This window comes from Coffea arabica, chromosome 8e (genome assembly GCF_036785885.1).
Source record: "Coffea arabica cultivar ET-39 chromosome 8e, Coffea Arabica ET-39 HiFi, whole genome shotgun sequence".
NCBI lineage: Eukaryota > Viridiplantae > Streptophyta > Magnoliopsida > Gentianales > Rubiaceae > Coffea > Coffea arabica.
The window spans coordinates 3,662,720-3,680,499 of NC_092324.1; the positions used below are offsets into that span (position 1 = coordinate 3,662,720).

Here is a 17,780-nt window from a genome sequence, read left to right on the forward strand (position 1 = left end):
TCCTTCATTACAGCAACTGTACCCCATCAATGGGAGTGTTCACACTGTAGCAAGTAAATTTAGAACCAACTGTGACCAACCTCGTGCTACAGTATGAGTTGGCTGCAGGAAGTTAATTGGTGAAGTAAACATGAGAGTTCAGATTCTTTTGTTCGGCGCCTGGTTTTTGCTGCTACAGTATAGCATATTTGGCAGGAGAGAGATAGAAGAGTTTTTCAACATTGCGCAACCTCTGCTTGTACAAGTAATTGGAGCAGTGGTTAAGGTGGCGCAATTCACTTGTCTATGATCTGGAATGGTTGAGTAGTTAACATACATTGGTTGCTGACATTTGTATACATGCTTAGATAGTATAGGACAAGTAGTTCTGTTGTACTAGGAGGTCTTGCTCCTGTGTACAGCTTTCTTTTCTGATGATCAACAAATTGAGATTATTTTGGCAAAAAAAAAAACAAAAAACATAGGTCGCAGTTTATTGGAACAGTTGCAATTCGCTCAAAGAGGAAAAAAAAATTGGTCTCAAGTATAGCAATATTGAAGTTCTAGCTTGAAGGGCATTGTTGGTTTGGAATGCATATTCAGGTTATAGGTTAAACCTCCAAATGTAAGTGATATTTGCACTCTAACAATAGTTTCCAATGTTACAGTCTAGTATTTTATTATGAGAAGGAAAGAGGAGTACTACAAGATTATTTTCGAGTGTTAATATCATTTTCCATTTCAAATCTTTAAAACAATTAATATTGGAGGAATTAAATGAAGTTTTAACAAGTTAATTTTTAAAATAACACCATACTACTTTTGTGATGCGGTATATGAAAACTAAAATATAATTAAAAATAAAAAAAAAGTAATTGAAAAAAGTGTTTATAATAACATCACTACACTGTAGTACATTAATAAGGTATCTGAACAAGCCTATAGGCCATAGTTTTCACTTGTCAGTTCTAGAGGAATTTGGTTTATGTATTAAGCGTGATGATTTTTTTTTGCCGTTACATGTGAATATGTCTATATCAATGGAAATCTAGACAAATTTTAAGCTAAAAGAGCAGATTGACTTTAGTTCAATTGCACATTGGCATTTAGGTAAAGGATGTGACTTATGAATGACTTGTTAGGGTTGGCAAATCTTGACTAGATGTCGTACTGAAAGTGCAATAAAATTAGGAAAAATGACACCAACTATCCCTAATTTTAGACTCTGTCATGCAAAATGAGCCATTTTAGTCGTTCACAAATAAAAATGTTCATTTTTGGTCCCTGATTATCTTCCCAAACATATTTTGAATGGAAAAAGTTATGGACACATCTAAGTGCTGAATTATGTAAAAAGCAAATCTGGTAAATTACTTAAATTTTGACCCAATTTCTCGCGTGCAACTCGTCCATCCCTAACCCTAATTTTGTAGCCCGGAATTCTCTATATGCAGCTCTTCCTTCAATTTCTACCTTCATGTCTCTCAATTTTATTTTTTTTTGGATAATTTTTGGAGTGCCTTATCAATTTTATTGCAGCTCTCAAACCCACTTGTGTCATACTATTGGAAAAATCTATACATATCATTATGGTGTTCATGATGAAATTAAGTCAGTCCATGCAACACATACTCTTAAAATCTTCATAGGTATCCTCCAACTGCACATTATTTGTTGTTCCCAAAATTAAAGCCTCCATTTCTTAAAAAAAAAAATTCAAAGGAAAACTGTGTAATAGGAGCACTCTTGAAACTTCTTCATTAGGTTCTCGGCAATCCATGAACTCTTCACTCTTGCCGGAACACCATAATAATGTAAAATTGGATTTGACATGGCGAATTGAATTTTCTAGTTTACCCCTCCACAAGGTTATGAAATTAGGGTTGGGGATGGAGAATAATTGGGGGGAAATGAAGGAATTAACCCTCTTGGTCCTTCAAATTTGTGTTTAAGATGGTTGACAAATACACGTGATTTGTAGTAAGAAATTGTGTGAGTTGCCTTATATACCCTTTAAATATTGAGTAAGTAATGTGTTTATAACTTGTTCTAGCCATAATTTGTTTGGAAAGGTGCTCAAGGACCAAAAAAAAGAGTTTCTTTTTTCTTTTTAATTTGCAAAGGACTAAAATGCTTCATTTTGAACCTAGAGGGTTAAAAATTCAAAATGAAGCATCAATGATATTTGAGGGAGAACTGATGCCATTTTTCCTAAGAATTATTTAACATTTACTTTTGTCTTCTGTGCAAGGCATACTACTCGAATGCAAATAGGGGAAGAAAGAAACAAAAAACGAAGAAAGTAGTTGGATCCTTAATAAGAGTTGTACAAATCCTAGTAGTGTTATAAATGTTTAAAATTTTGATTTATCTCACATTTGTGTTCTCCATGCTTTGTATAAAAATGCAAATATTATTCATTATCTTTTCAAAAAGTAAAAATTACTACTTGAATAGTCAAGTATCCCAAAAAATTGAAACCAAACATATTACATAATTGTATCTTTTACTAATATTATGCTGTATACCAATAATTAAAACCTAGGTTATATTTGGTTAACCTAAGTGATTATTGACTCCTTATTCCTTAATCATACGATCCTTGCTTTGCCATTGTATATGTGCACACTAGGTGTGCTAGTATTAACGTATGGATTGGGGGTCTATAAATCACATCTTAATGTAGAGGATTCATGATGAGCATTTCAACAAAATAGCAATCTAGAGTCCTGGTTTTCTCTCATTTTTCAGCTTTACATTTTTTCTTGGTAGGAAAATAAAAACGAGGTTTTATAAGATAGATTATCCAATATTTTGTTCGACAAAATGGTAATTTTCTTATCCAATTAATTTATGCTTAGTATCTTGTTTGTTTTATAAGATTATTGACACACACACACATAGACACACAAAAAAAATAATCATCCCTTTGCATAGACATATCAGATTTTGGAAATATTGCTTCTATGTGTCTCTCCATGAGCTGAGATACAAAAATATTAATTTTTTGTTCTCTAGTCACCTTTCCAATAATATTTTGGCCAGAATAAGTCACTGATAATGCACACACTCAATATTATAAGAACAAAATTGGCAACTCACATATTTTACCTAAATCCAACTTTAATTGAAGCAAATATAACTGTTCAATCACAGTCTCAGACAATAATTTTAACAGCCCACGTCTTCACTCTCCGAGATCATCATCCCAAGATCAGCCTGCCAGACCTCCAACCCAGTTCATAAACTCTCTGAAGTCTAAACCTTAAACCCTTAATCCAACCGACCTTGATTTCACGAAGCCACCCAGAAATGGTCTCTTCACTATGGACACCCAACTCTGTTGCAAAACTCTCCCTGGGCTGCCACATTGTCCTTGTTCTCCTCTGCCGTGGCATCAAAAAGAAAATATTTGCGCGGTACATTTCTCTGCCGGAACTACTGGGGCTTGGGAGGGGCACCTAGTCCCCAAGAACTTCAAATTTCTTTAATGTAATATGTATTTACAGTAAAGGACTTCTTACGGTTTAAGATTTTACCCCAAAACTACTTCTTAGACTTGTATATAACATGATTTTTTTTTAACAGGTGCTCCAGAGACACTTTTTAGTACATCTAAATTACACATAACTTATCCAACTTAATTTCATTTTTGCCAAAAGAATTAATATTTGATGCATTGTTAAACCCATATAACATAAGAATTTTTCTATGGAGTTCCTAGTGGACACTCATTAATATACTTATATTACACATAACTTACTATGTCATTGCACACATTAACACTTATTGTCCTCTTTCCTAAACTCCTTTCACGTTTACAAAAAATTTACACTTTAGACCTCTCTTAACATGTTCTCGGAGCACTGTTAATTGAACTCATAAAATAGAAGTTCGTCTTGTTTTTTATATGCTTGGCTTTGTAATAAACTTTTTATTAAGTGACTGAAATTTTCGTTAGATACAATTCTTTTACATATCTTAACCCCTCTCCAAAAGTCTAAATCCTGGCCAGTGGTACAATTAAATGCCCATCTATCCCCGCACAAAACATGATCTAAAACAGTTTGTAATTATGGTTTCTTGATAATTTTTTTGTTGTTGAACAAGAGGGCCATACATGAAAAGGACAAGTTTGAGCTTGTCTGAATCGTTTACTGAAATCAAGAAATGAATCTGCTATTGCCGACATGGACTTCAAAGGAGCAGGTGGGAGATCCTTTGAAGAGCATGGAAAGCTCAGAAAGGGAAATTAAGGCTGCTTATGGGGACATTGTGCTCAAGCATGGAGATGATGGGCCTTATTGCTTACATGGCGTCCCGAATGCCGTCCTTGCCACTTACGAATTGAAATCGTTTTAATCGGATAATTTCACATACCTCCCCTGAGGTTTTTGATAATTGCAAGAAGCTCCTCTCAAGTTCTAAAAATTACACATACCACCCCTATTTTCATTGTTTAAGTAACATTGTAGGCCCAAAAAGCTATGCTTTTTCTCAAAAATCCTAGAATGCCCTTGGATTATAATTCACCACAGCCAAATTATTGCTAAATAAACTCTTAGCTTTGCCCCAAAGTCCCTTTTTTATCCAAAAAACTATCGGTACAAATAATTGAATCAACTAAAAATGCAACATCAAATACCTAAAAGCTTACGTACAATCTTATATTAACATCAAATTTTACTTGACATCTAGCAACATTGTATTCATCAATATCGCTAAACTCCAATTCCATGTTGCTACCTTTTCAATACAAAATAGTCTAAGTTATCACCACTAATACCAATACCCAATATACTCCATTAGCTACAATGAGGTACAGCTAGCGTTATTTTATCACTCATTGGGACTTAAGAGACTTACAATTAATATCATAGTTGTGTTTAAACCAAAGAAGGTTGAATTTTTTTTTTCTATAAAGTGAATTTTTGTAGCATTTTGATATAAAGAGAAAATTTTTGAAATTTGAAGGAGGAGATATAAATAAATATTCAAACTTTTGTAAAGGGTGTAACATAAGGAACTTTACCAAATTATAAGGATGGAGAGGGCAAATAGCTAGTTTCATAAAATTGAAAGGGTGCAAATGAGGTGCAAAAATGAAAATTCTACAAAATGTCAAGCCTATTTTACAATTTCATAAAACTTGAGGGGAAACAATTTTTTCCACTTTCGTGTACATGTAGGGTTGTAAACGATCCAAGTCGAGTCGAGTTTTGGCTTACTCGATTCGAGTCTTGATTTAGTTTTATCAAACTCGAACTTAATGAGATGCCAATTTAAAACTCGACAAGCTATCAATTTAAAACTCAAACTCGATCTCGAAAAAATAAAAAAATTTATTTTTAAAAAAATAATAAAATATTTTTTCTTAATAAATAATAAAATATTAGAGATATATACGTAATTTTATTATTAAATATATATATATATTCAAGCTTGCGAGTTGACTCGCTAGCTAGCGAATTTAATATTTTGACCCCGAACTCGAACTCGAGTTCGATTTGGACAGCTCAATCTTGCCAAGTCACATGTACACATGGCTGGCGGCTCGATTTGTTTGTAACCCTAGTACATGTGACTTCGCCACCGATCTTAGCAGTCTGCTTTAGCAAGAGGAGTTTTCAACCATTGATCCAACTCTTGGTGTTCTATGTCATGATGTAGAGAGATGCTAGTGTATACTTGGATGGTGCTGTTTACACTTGAGACCACACCCTATACTTTGGAAGTTGAACATGCACCGATAGAAATGAAGCTTACAAAAAATAGAGAAGAGAAACAGTAACAGGCGATCCCGTTTACTTATTTCACCTAACTTCAAATTCTAATTTTGAATTATCAACTTTTGATGCTGTCTTTTAGTTTTGCACCTATTCAGTTTTTTAGTAGTGAAAAAGTTGAAATTTGTAGTCTATGCAAAAGTAGTTTTAACAAGCCCTAAATTAAAAAAAAGAAACTAACCTTATTTACTAATTATACCAGGACATGTTTACTGTTTTGCACATTTGTGATTATTATTTACATTATTAAGGGTTAATATTGTACACGGACAGCGTATATACTATTATCGTTCAGTATATGTCACATATACAAAAAATAAAGCTTAAATTCAAATTAATATTAAGTGACTTGCACTCAAGGGTGTTAGTATATATATTGATAGTGTATACAGGATTGATCATATTATTAATGAATACCCACCCAGCAAACTATCATCAGTAAACTTAGCTTACACTTAATTAGATACTTTCTCGGTTGAATCTTATTATTTTCAAAAGAATTAACACTAGGCCTTCTTTAATATTCAATTCAATTGTTAAACTTAATGGATTCAAACTTAATATGCTTAGATGTATTAATAAACAAAAATAGAATATCTTAATTAATTTAGTGGTTCAAAATTGCCTAGTCAAAACTTACTCAAAAAAATTAATAAGCTATTCACTTATTGTTTAATGCAAAATATGCTCAAGTGTTAAAATTTCAATATTTAACAATTCAATAAGTTAAGAGATTTAGATTTTAAATTTTAGATTTCAAATTTCAATTTTATCAAATGCACTTTTAATAACCATAATAAAAGCCCCTTTCGAGTTCCTAATAAACATATCCTTTTCTTTTTTTTTTTTCTCTTTTTTGGGTCCTATAGAGGGGCAAAGGCCCTTTGTAGAGATATCGACAAACCCTTTTCACAAGCCACACAATTTCTAGAAACTAAATAGGCGGAAACAAATTTCTCCGAAATAAATCCGATAATTAAGGGAGATTAACCGATGGAAGCGGAGAGGTCTGCATTGAAATTTGAAATTGACACCTTTGGACTGATTTGGGTTTGAGAGAACTCAAGAGAAGAAAACCAAAAGTCAAAATGTCAAACCCATTGTGGTCACCTTATTTTGCTTTCCTTTGCGTTGCTTTCAGTGTTGCGCCAGCATCGTGGGAAGCCGTACTGTTTGTATCCTTAGGGGTCCATGGAAGTGTGATCAACGGCTCAGATCCTCTTGCCACCTGATCATCTGATTTTTCCACCCTACATGCTTTTTACTGGTGCGTGTGATTAACGTGCTCAACATTTTATTTATTTATTCATCTTTCGTCGGAACATGTTAAGAGTTAAAATTGGCAAAATCCCTACTCTTTTTTTTTTTTAATACTCTCGCTTATAGTGCTCGTGTACTACCATCTTGCTGGTTTTTTATTTTTATTTTTATTTTTATTTTTATTGTACTGCTATCAAGAAACGTGGAGGGAAAGCTTTATACTAGTAAAAAAAAAATCATAAGTCAGTACTAATTTGCCATTTAATTCTTTTTTCCATTTTTTAAGCGCACATCGATGTTTATTGATTCCTTTAAGATTGTTTAGGAAAATAGATTTTTGACAAAATTCATGTGATGGGAGATTATTTGGGAAAAAATATTGAGCATAATACTATTGCACTTTTTGTGATGTAATATATGTAAAATGAAAAAATAGTTGAGAAGATAAAAATAAATAATTAAAAAATATATTTATAATACAAATAAAATAATATTTACAAATAATGGCTATACAAACATTATTGCTTTTATACTACAACTAACAATACCTATATTATGTCCTACTCTAAAAGGGTAGGAAAACCCAATTAAGTTACATAAGAACTAGATGAAAATATCGATTTAGACCAAATGGGTGCACTAACACACCCTTCAGATTTTTTTTACTTGTACGTTCCAAAATTTGAACCCATGACCTAGTCGAGAGAGAGATCTTCGATCTTTTCTTGTGGTCAACTTGCTTGCATTACTTTTCTACCCAATTTATGGATGGTTTGTTGAAATTCAAGCATTAGCTTTTTTACATCATATATATTGTGAGAGTTATCGTGGTACCGTTTTTGTGTTTTCATAAAAGATACACTTGTTATGACCTAAGATAGAGATGCTTCTTTGATTCACCATGATACATAGCTATCCCCAGTTTACGCACGAGTAATAAATATTGACTCAATGGAAGTATCCAATACGACTTTGTGCATGTTGAAAAACGTATCACAAAAGCACTCCGAAATTATAGAATCTTTCTTGTTGAAAAGCATGTTGAAAAACGTATACTTCTTGCTAGAAGTTATAGAATCCTTCTACTTTTCAGCGTATTGTGCTTGTTCTCAATGTCATATACCCGTGGAAACTTTCGCGCACCTGTTCCTAGCTAGCTCATGAATGAATTAGAACACTAAAGAACTCCTTTGTGGTTTCTTATCTTTGAGATCAATTTAATTTGGTTTTCATAAGCATGCAGCTTTTGATGACTATTCATAACGGGAGGCACAGATGAGGATTCATTTATTGCCAAATTCTTTGTGAAATTTATATCACATGTACCCTTACTAGTGAACAAAGTCTGAGTGAAATTTATATCACATGTACGTACCCATATTAGTGAACATTCATTCAACGTAAAACCTGCATTGATATGTTTCGAGTTTTATTCAGCCTTATAGGTTCATTACGATAACTTCAAACACATCAAAAGGTCAGCCTAGAGTAAACTCTGTTTATGGTATAGCCCTTTTTAACCTAAAACTACAAAGACCCTTGTCATATTTTCCCTTGTTCTATTTAAACTACCTCTAGCGAAACGTTATTATGGCACATGATCTCCTGCATTGAGTGCATGTATTCGACTAATTAATTACAAAGTACGCAATCACACGTCTATCTGATAATGGAGTTAAGTTTAACGTTGAATATTGTGTAGAACCCATGTAAAGGATATACCTATTTCTTGAGTAGAGTTAAGTTGAATATTGTGTAGAACCTACGCAAATGATATACATATTTCTTGACTAGAGTTAAGTATAGCGTTGAATATTGTGTAGAAACTACAGAAATGACATGCCTATTTCTCTAACAAACTACAAATTATAACCAGATCTTCACATCATACAACTTATTTATTTTTCTGGGTAAGTACTGCCTTTTAATTTCTTGGCAATAGGAAATCTCCATCACAAGAGTTCTTTGCGAGATTTTTCCGAGTGAAATCTGGTCGAATTCCGTGCAGGATGCTCTCTACTTTGCTATTATTTGCGTCCTCAAATTAAACTATGTTTGATAAAATAATTGACACTAATATTGGACCTGCATGTTAGTTTATCGTGTTTATAACAAATTGATTTATCATATTTGAAAAAAATTATCATTTGCAGTTACCAATGAAGAATAATTTAATCAGAAAAAATAATGTTCAATCAAAGAATACGCACATTGCAATTCTTTATTCTACTATTTCTCATTGTGGAAGTTGGTCTTAACTCCTTTTTTTTTTTTTTTTTATTACATAGCCTCTCACAATTTATTTTTGAAAGACAGGTTTTACCCCATACTTCAATTGTTTGTAGTCAATTGCATAGGTCATCTTTCCATAGTTATTGTAAGTGTGTTTGGATTGTAAGTTATTTGAAATATTTTTACTGTAGCACTTTTTGTGATGTGATGTATGTGAGATAAAAAAGTAATTGGGAAGATAAAAAGGTATATTGAAATTTGTAATGGTGATGTCAGCAAATATATTTGACCAAATAATTGGCTGTCCAAACACACTAGTACTAGTCTAGTATAAGCATACACCTGCTTTTGTCATTGCCATTTAAAGTGAAATATCTACCTTATATTTCTTTAATACAGGGTTATGTATGCATATATCTTTTGGAAAGCGAGGACATTCTTTCCTTTATTTTGAAGCTTAGAGGACATTCATTCCTTGGTTGATGTCTCAACTTGTTTTCTCATCTTCTCAAATCCTGCCCCTTCATGGATCTTGGTATTTTCTATTCTTTGGGAAAATATACTAATTCTGATGTGATGCCAATTAAATAACCTGTACTAGAGAAATAGTAAGACATGTGAATCGGTCAGTCAACCAAAGGTTGACTGCTGAGGGTTCAAGAACATTGACAAAGTTGCTTTCATTAGAGTCGCTTACTGTTTTAGTTGAAAAAGTAAGCATCAAGCACCATTGCCTTGAATTTTCTTCTAAGTCGACTAATGGATCCGCTGTATAGAAAACTTAAGTCTTATTCGTTGAAGATGAGAGGGCAAATGTCATATGCCTTGAGTATTCTTTAATTCAAGTGATTAATTCCACATATCCAACATTTGAAAATGTCATATGAAAAATATAAATTTGAGATAATCAAATTACAAGATCACCGTTTTTAGGGAATTAATTGGAAAAGCAAATCTCATATTAGGACTTGTGGTTTTAATTTTTTTTTTTTTTGGTTGAGTTCCTAGGCCTCTTGTAGAGTTAAAAACCTGAATTTACTTTGGAATGATGATCTCTCTCTAGTATCCAATTATTCATTGTTAGATGCTAAGGCAAAGTGGTTCGTATTCTTTGAACTACTAATACTAGCTTCTGCAATTTTCAGTTCTTCAATTTTAAAGTCTAATTACTTCTTGATCAAAACTTATACACTTAATCACATATAGTGATTATTAATTTCTTTATCCATTGGTGATTACTAATTCTCCTTGATTTTTACTTACTAATTGCTCCTTATATGCCAATCACTTCATTTGAAAATGGAAAAGAAAATGGGGAAGACAAATATCGCCCTAATTTCTTACATCCCCATGCAAACAAATTATCAAAAGGAAACTAGCGCCACGCGCGCTTAATCCTGACCAAGCGTTTCAATTGAAGAAAGAAAGGTTTGACTTCCATGGGAGCTCACTCAGCGAAACGGATATTTGTCCAATAATATCGCTCCACGTCTACACATTAGCCGACTGATCAACCGGCGGTTTTTCTTTCTAGCCACCGTAGTTAAAGCCCCGCATTTACCACCCCTCACTCGTCCTGTAAATCCCACTTACTACAAAAGAGAGAGAAAAATTGGGAAAGAAGAGAATCAGGATTCTTAGAATCCCAACTAAAAAGTGAGAGAAAAAGACCAAGAGAGGAAGAAGAAGAAGCCAGAGTGGTTGAAGAAAATAACAAAGGTAGCTGAAGAAGAAAAGGGGAGAAGTTAAATCACACCGACACACTAGAGAGTAGATAGTGGAGGGAGGTATATATATTGGTAGTAATAAATTTCACTCGTTTTTTCTTGGCTAACATGTTTAAGATTTCTCATTAAATACTTTGGTATTGCATCTTTCTTATTTTTTGTGAAAGGGAAGAGGATGGTCTACAGGACTGATGACTAGGTAGATAAGTATATGAAGATGTTTGAGATTTTCTCTCTTTCTTTCTTTCTCTCGAGGTGTGAATTTGGTTGAAAAACATTAACTTTCAAATGTTTTATGTATAACTGATTTTAATGACCTCACTTCCCCTGAAATCTTTACCCTTTTCTGTCTTCTTCTTCCTTGTGACGCTTATTTAACTGATCCTTGCCGTTCAGTAGACTAACCAGTCTTCCTCAGTCCTCATCCTACCTTCTCCTCGTTGTTTTCGCCAAGTCCCTTTTGCCTTGTTTTCCTTGTGGTTTCTTTTCCTTCCATCCTTCCCTTTTAATTTTTCCTTTTAAATCCCTATCAACAGTGTTTTCAGCAGTGGTGTGATTGTGATAGTCCGTCCTTTTTGGTAAGGGGCTTGGTTTTGTTACCATTTTCGAAGGCATCCCTTGTTGGGGTTTTTTTTCTTTTTTGTTTGCCCCCTTTTGCTTATCTTGTAATGGTAAATTTTGTTTTGAACTTTTTTTCTTTGTTCGTTTTCAGTGTAGCTAAGGAGGAGGAAAGGAGACAATCGCTGATAATCTCCACCGCAGAATTTTCTTTTTGAAAAGGTTTCAAGCGAAGATGTTTGGAGATTGCCAGATTCTGTCATCCATGGGAGGGAATGGTGTTCCTTCAGATTCCTATTATCCCTCCTCCATCCAGAACCCTAGCTTCAGCTTCATGACTAACCTCCCTTTCAACATTTTCCCTCCAGCCCTTATTCCCGTGAGCCCTCTTTCAAATGCCAGCTTTTTTTCCTTATTGGAAATGCCATTCCTATTTCACTCGCTTTTGATATTTTACGTGATTCAATTTTCTTTTCTTGATCATGATTTTTTTTTTTGTAATAAAATGGCTAAACCAATTTTTTTTTTTAAAATTTTTTTAAATAACCTTGCTTTTAGAAGGAGGAAAACGGGATGTCAAGAAGCAAGGAGGAGATCTTGGAAAGTGGTTCTGGAAGTGAACATGTCGAAGGAGGAGTATCCGGGAACGAGCAAGAAGCCGAACAACAGCAGCCCACAAAGAAAAAACGCTACCATAGGCATACTGCTCGCCAGATCCAAGAAATGGAGGCGTATGATTTTTTTTTTTTTTTTTTTTGGTTTTCTTCCTTATGATCACATTTCCCCTTTTCTGTCAAGCCCTTTTTCACCTTAATCAAGAAAATGGTTAAGGATTCATGTTTTTCCCCCTTTGTTTTCCTTAAACTTATCGATCAGTTTCATCACTAATACATGCATGTTAATGCTTCGAATTATACAGGTTGTTTAAGGAGTGCCCACATCCAGACGACAAGCAAAGGCTGAAACTTAGCCAAGATTTAGGCCTGAAACCGCGTCAGGTCAAGTTCTGGTTCCAAAACCGTCGAACCCAGATGAAGGTATAGATATCTAGCGTTTACCTACATCATTAATTACTCGTATTAATTTCTTGGTGGGGTTTCCTCTCAATTTTCACTTTCACCATCCACAGAGGTTGAAAATCGAAATGAATCGTAAAACCCTAGCTCAAAACCGTGGGTTTTCCAGCTGTGAAAGAAACACTCGCACAATCTAACACGATTTCCAAGACATACTATATTTTTTTTACCTACAGTAGCCAAGAATTGTTTTGATGGCCCTAAGCTAAAGGGTAAGAAATCGTGACAGATAACCACGCGGAAGGTTGAAAAGTTCTAACTAGGGGGAAGGGAAAGGGTGGAAGAGGGAGGCATGACATTTACTTCCGGTTGCTTTCATGGTCTGCAATTCCATTAATATACACTAGTGGGGTGTGCAAGGTGAGTGGGGTGTGCATGCAATTGTGCAGTCAACCCCCACCTACTAAGACATAAGGATCCCAAAACAAACAGGGAATTTATTGCATGCTGTATAGGGTTAATGGGATGCGTATGTACGGATCCCATTTTATGATCATTTGATTTAATGATTATCATAGGATAATTTCTTTAGGATTATTGTACGTCTAAGCTAGGACTTTAATGTATCTCCTGTTACTTTAATGTGGTACGTACTTAATAAGGATTAAATGTGGTATTATTTTTTGTAGGCACAACAAGACCGGGCAGATAATGCTATACTTAGAGCTGAGAATGAGAGCTTGAAGAATGAGAACTATAGGTTGCAAGCTGCCCTTAGGAACGTCGTTTGCCCCAATTGTGGTGGTCCGGCGGTGCTTGGCGAGATGGGCTTTGATGAGCAAGCTGTTCGTCTTGAAAATGCGAGGCTCAAGGAAGAGGTATTCTTTTCAATTCTCTATTTACTTCACTTTAAATTGGTGTTTTCTTTGAGGCAAATTGGTGTTTGTTTTATTGATAGGAATGCTGTCTCGATTTTATCCATTTGCATTCAATTTCGTGCCTAAAGTTTTATGGTTATCCATTTTTCGTAGATTGGTCAAAATTTTCATAGTAAATACCAAAAGTCTCTAGTACATTGAACTAGGATATTAGTAGTCTTATTTTGTTCAATTAGCTTATCATTTTCAACACTTCCATTTTTCTTGTCCACGACGAAAGAAAATATAGATTACTCTTTATTTTGCAAAAAAAAAAAAGTTTCTAAATCTTGTGTTGGATTTAGCTCTGCATTAATTTCATAAAGTACAAAATATTTGTTAAACAATTTTTTATGTGCAGAAATTGTGTTATATTCTATATTCTATTTTTTCTTAAATTATTTCTTTTGTGCACACTTTGTTAAAAAAACAATAGGCTACTCTTTATTTTGCAAAAAATTTTTTTTTTTCTAAGTCTAATGTTTAATTTAGTTTTGCCGTTGATTTCATAAAGCACGAACCGTTCGTTAAACAACTTTTTAATTATGTGCAGAATTTGTGCTTCATACTATTTTCTACTTGTTGAATTATTTCTTCTGTGCAAACTTTGTGCTATACGTTATCATTCAGTTTTTCGCAAGTCCCAAACCAAATTGGTTCAAATTCACGTAAAACAAATCAAAAGAACTATTATCAAAATTAGATTCACTAACCCTGTTTCAGTTAATGCAGTATGATCGTGTCTGCGCCTTACTTTCGCAGTACGGTGGGAGGGCAATCCCAGAAATCGGGACAAGTTCCCTTTTGGCTCCTTCCTTGGATTTGGACATCAACATGCTTCCAAGGAAGTTTGAAGAGCCAATTGGTGACTGCCCAGGCATGCTATCTATGCCGTTCATTCCAGAAAATCCCAACTTTTCTGGCGGAGTTCTGATTCTAGACGAGGAGAAAAGCATTGCAATGGAGCTGGCTATTTCATCCGTGGAGGAGCTCATGAAGATGTGCCAAGCTTGTGAACCCCTTTGGCTAAGAACCAGCGATGGTTCAAAAGAAGTGCTAAACGTGGACGAGTACAGAAGGCTGTTTCAGTGGGGAGTGGACCTCAAGCAGAATCCAACCCAAGTCAGGACCGAAGCCACCCGCCACAATGCGGTTGTTATTATGAATAGCATCACTCTGGTTGATGCATTTCTTGATGCTGTAAGTCTTCGTACCTAATTTGTAGCACTTGCTTTGCACATAGTTACATATTACAGCCTAATAATTGTACACTCAGTTTTTTTGATTGCAAGCAACTGATTCCATGCCCTTAATGTCCTCATTAAGCCCACGTTACTAAGCCCTCCCTAATAATGGTACACTTAGATTAAGTAATTGCCAAAGTTTGAGAATAATTATCCGACTTCCGCTAATGTTTGATTTGATTTTTTTTTAATTTATAGCACTTGCTTTGCACGTGATTACATATTATAGCATAATAACGCTACGCTTAGATTGCTAATTGCCATAGTTTGAGAATAATTATCCGACATCCGCTAATGTTTTATTTGTGTGCATTTTTTGTTATTTCAGAACAAATGGATGGAACTGTTCCCATCAATTGTCTCTAGAGCAAAAACCCTTCAAGTTGTTACCTCTGGGATTTCTGGTCAAGCTAGTGGTTCTCTTCAGCTGGTTAGTAATTAATCCTCCAAACAAATTTGTCTTTATCATTTTGCAATTCAAGTGTGCAGGACTTCACAACTCGTAAAACTCTTCCATAATTTGGCTTATTTTGCGGTTTAATTGCAATTTGGTTTTTGTGTTACAGATGTATGCTGAACTGCAAGTCCCATCTCCATTGGCGCCCACCCGAGAGTCTCATTTCTTGCGTTACTGCCACCAGAATGCCGAGGAGGGAACTTGGGCAATTGTGGACTTCCCCCTGGACAATTTCAACAACAATTACCCTACAATTCCCTACTACAAGAGAAGGCCTTCTGGGTGTATCATCCAAGATATGCCCAATGGATATTCAAGGGTAATTTCGTCTTCAAATTACACTAAACCACTAAAAACCAAGTCCCTTAATTAATCTTGTCAAGTACTAATAATTAGATTAGATTAGATTAATAACCTAAGATGTTAAAGCATATTCTTTTATGCACCCAAGTGCATGCATATGATCTGTCCTAGGTCAACAGTTTTTAGTGTTTACCTTAAAAAGACTAGGTCACTCGTACAAACCATATTACAACGTAATACTTATCTAATAACCCCTTGTTTTACATGCAAAGGTTACCTGGGTGGAGCACGTGGAAATTGATTCAACCCCTCTCAATCAAACAATTAACCATTTGGTCAGCAGCGGCAATGTTTTTGGAGCAAAACGTTGGCTATCTGTTTTGCAACGACAGTGTGAAAGAATTGCTAGCCTAATGGCCCGAAACATCTCTGATCTTGGAGGTATATATATGTGTGTGTATATATCTATTTTTTTCTTCTTATTATTTTCTTTATATTTAGTTTTACTCTTTTTATTTTTGGGATTTGGCTGATTAATTTGTCGAGTAATCAACAGTGATACCATCTCCAGAAGCAAGAAAAAATGTGATGTATCTATCGCAGAGGATGATAAGGACTTTTTGTATGAATATAAGCAATGCATGTGGGCAATCATGGACAGCCCTTTCTGATTCTGCTGAGGACACAGTTAGAATTGCAACCAGGAAAGTCTCAGGACCTGGTGAACCCAATGGCCTCATTCTCACTGCTGTCTCAACCACTTGGTTGCCATATCCGCACTACCAAGTCTTTGATCTCCTCAGGGATGAACGACGCAGATCTCAGGTTTATATTAATACATAAGCTAGAGCTTTTACAAAAAAAAAAATTTATTCTTTCTTTGTTTTTCCTGCCAGAAAAGTATAAATTAGAAACTGATTCGTATGCTTTGTGATTTATCTGCAACAGCTTGATGTGCTTTCCAATGGGAATGCATTGCAAGAAGTGGCTCATATAGCCAATGGCTCTCATCCTGGAAATTGCGTTTCTCTTCTTCGTATTAATGCAAGTTCTACTGTATTTTTCAAACTGATCAGTTTCATTTCATCCAAGTTTTGGAGCATTGGACTAATAATCGTTTTCAAATGGTGAATCATGAATAAAATCAGGTGGCGAGCAACTCATCCCAGAAGGTGGAGCTGATGCTGCAAGAGAGCTGCACCGATGATTCCGGAAGTTTAATCGTGTACACCACAGTCGATGTTGATTCAATTCAGCTAGCAATGAACGGTGAAGACCCTGAATGCATCCCTCTCCTGCCAGTGGGATTCGTCATTCACCCCCTTGAAAATGGCAGCAGCAGCCATGACGGCAGCAGCCTGGACAATGATCAGACTTCTGAAAATGGAAACAATTTGCCTGCTGATCTCTCCGGTTGCTTGCTCACTGTGGGACTCCAAGTCCTAGCCAGCACCATCCCAACTGCAAAGCTCAACCTTTCAAGTGTCACCGCCATCAACCAACACATCTGCAACACAGTCCAGCAAATCAGTGCTGCATTAGGCAACCATGGAAGCAACATTGGCACTACTAGTTCGAATGACAATGACAACATCATCATCGCCTCGTTGGGCGAGCCATCGGCACCTGCACCACCAGTCCAACCTGATCAGGTCTCCACTCCCTAATTACCCTAAACTGCCCTCATCTCTTCCTCTATAGTATTTTAACAAAATCATTATTTTTTGCGTATATAGCTAGGAAGAGATGGGGCAGTTTATATGTAATTAGGGAGGGTGTTAAGAAGGTAGTTTTGCCTGCAATCAGGTGATAAGAGACAGGAAAAAAAGAAAAGGGATGGTGTAGGGAAGTCAAGAGCGCACCAAACATTTATCCTTGCTGGCTGGTGAAGCTAAGATAAATACATATCTCCGGTCCAGCGGTGTGGCTTCACCTTCCAGCAAGGGTAGTGGTTCGGGCATTGACTTCTTGCCTTGTTTAATATGGAGTACAATAGACATGGATGTTATTAAGAATTTATGGTTGAATGTTGGTTTTGTAATGGTTTTGATCCCTCGTTTTCTTATCTGTTTGTCTTTTTTTGGTTTTGTGGTATTAATATCCTCGAAGTGGTTTGAAGTATACTTTCAAGAATATAGTCTCTTTCCAGCACATATACACGGAGTATTAGTACGTTAAGAGAAATATTAGTTGTATTAACTTTATACACAAATTGGCGGCAAACTAGGTTAAACGTAGAAAAGACCTTTTAATCTGTAGATCACAGCAATTCCATTTTCTTTTAGAGGCTTGTCATTTTCT

The 17,780-nt window shown here is 35.1% G+C and overlaps 1 protein-coding gene across 6 annotated transcripts; it reads left to right on the forward strand.

Annotated features, from left to right (window-relative positions):
• The first annotated feature begins 10,810 nt into the window (after positions 1 to 10,810).
• Positions 10,811 to 17,544, forward strand: LOC113704338 (homeobox-leucine zipper protein HDG5). 6 transcript variants are annotated; one of them, XM_027226183.2, is made up of 12 exons: positions 10,811 to 11,044; positions 11,697 to 11,921; positions 12,104 to 12,273; positions 12,462 to 12,579; positions 13,248 to 13,436; positions 14,199 to 14,675; positions 15,048 to 15,149; positions 15,286 to 15,495; positions 15,752 to 15,920; positions 16,036 to 16,304; positions 16,428 to 16,523; positions 16,628 to 17,544. In XM_027226183.2, the coding sequence occupies exons 2-12, from the start codon at positions 11,778 to 11,780 to the stop codon at positions 17,144 to 17,146; spliced, it is 2,463 nt and encodes an 820-aa protein (XP_027081984.2). In that variant the 5' UTR covers positions 10,811 to 11,044; positions 11,697 to 11,777; the 3' UTR covers positions 17,147 to 17,544. The 6 variants fall into 6 exon arrangements, with proteins under 6 accessions (XP_027081984.2, XP_071918191.1, XP_027081981.2 ...); XM_072062090.1 differs by having other exon boundaries at positions 10,812 to 11,056; positions 12,101 to 12,273; XM_027226180.2 differs by having other exon boundaries at positions 10,812 to 11,044; positions 12,101 to 12,273.
• The last annotated feature ends 236 nt before the right edge of the window (positions 17,545 to 17,780 follow it).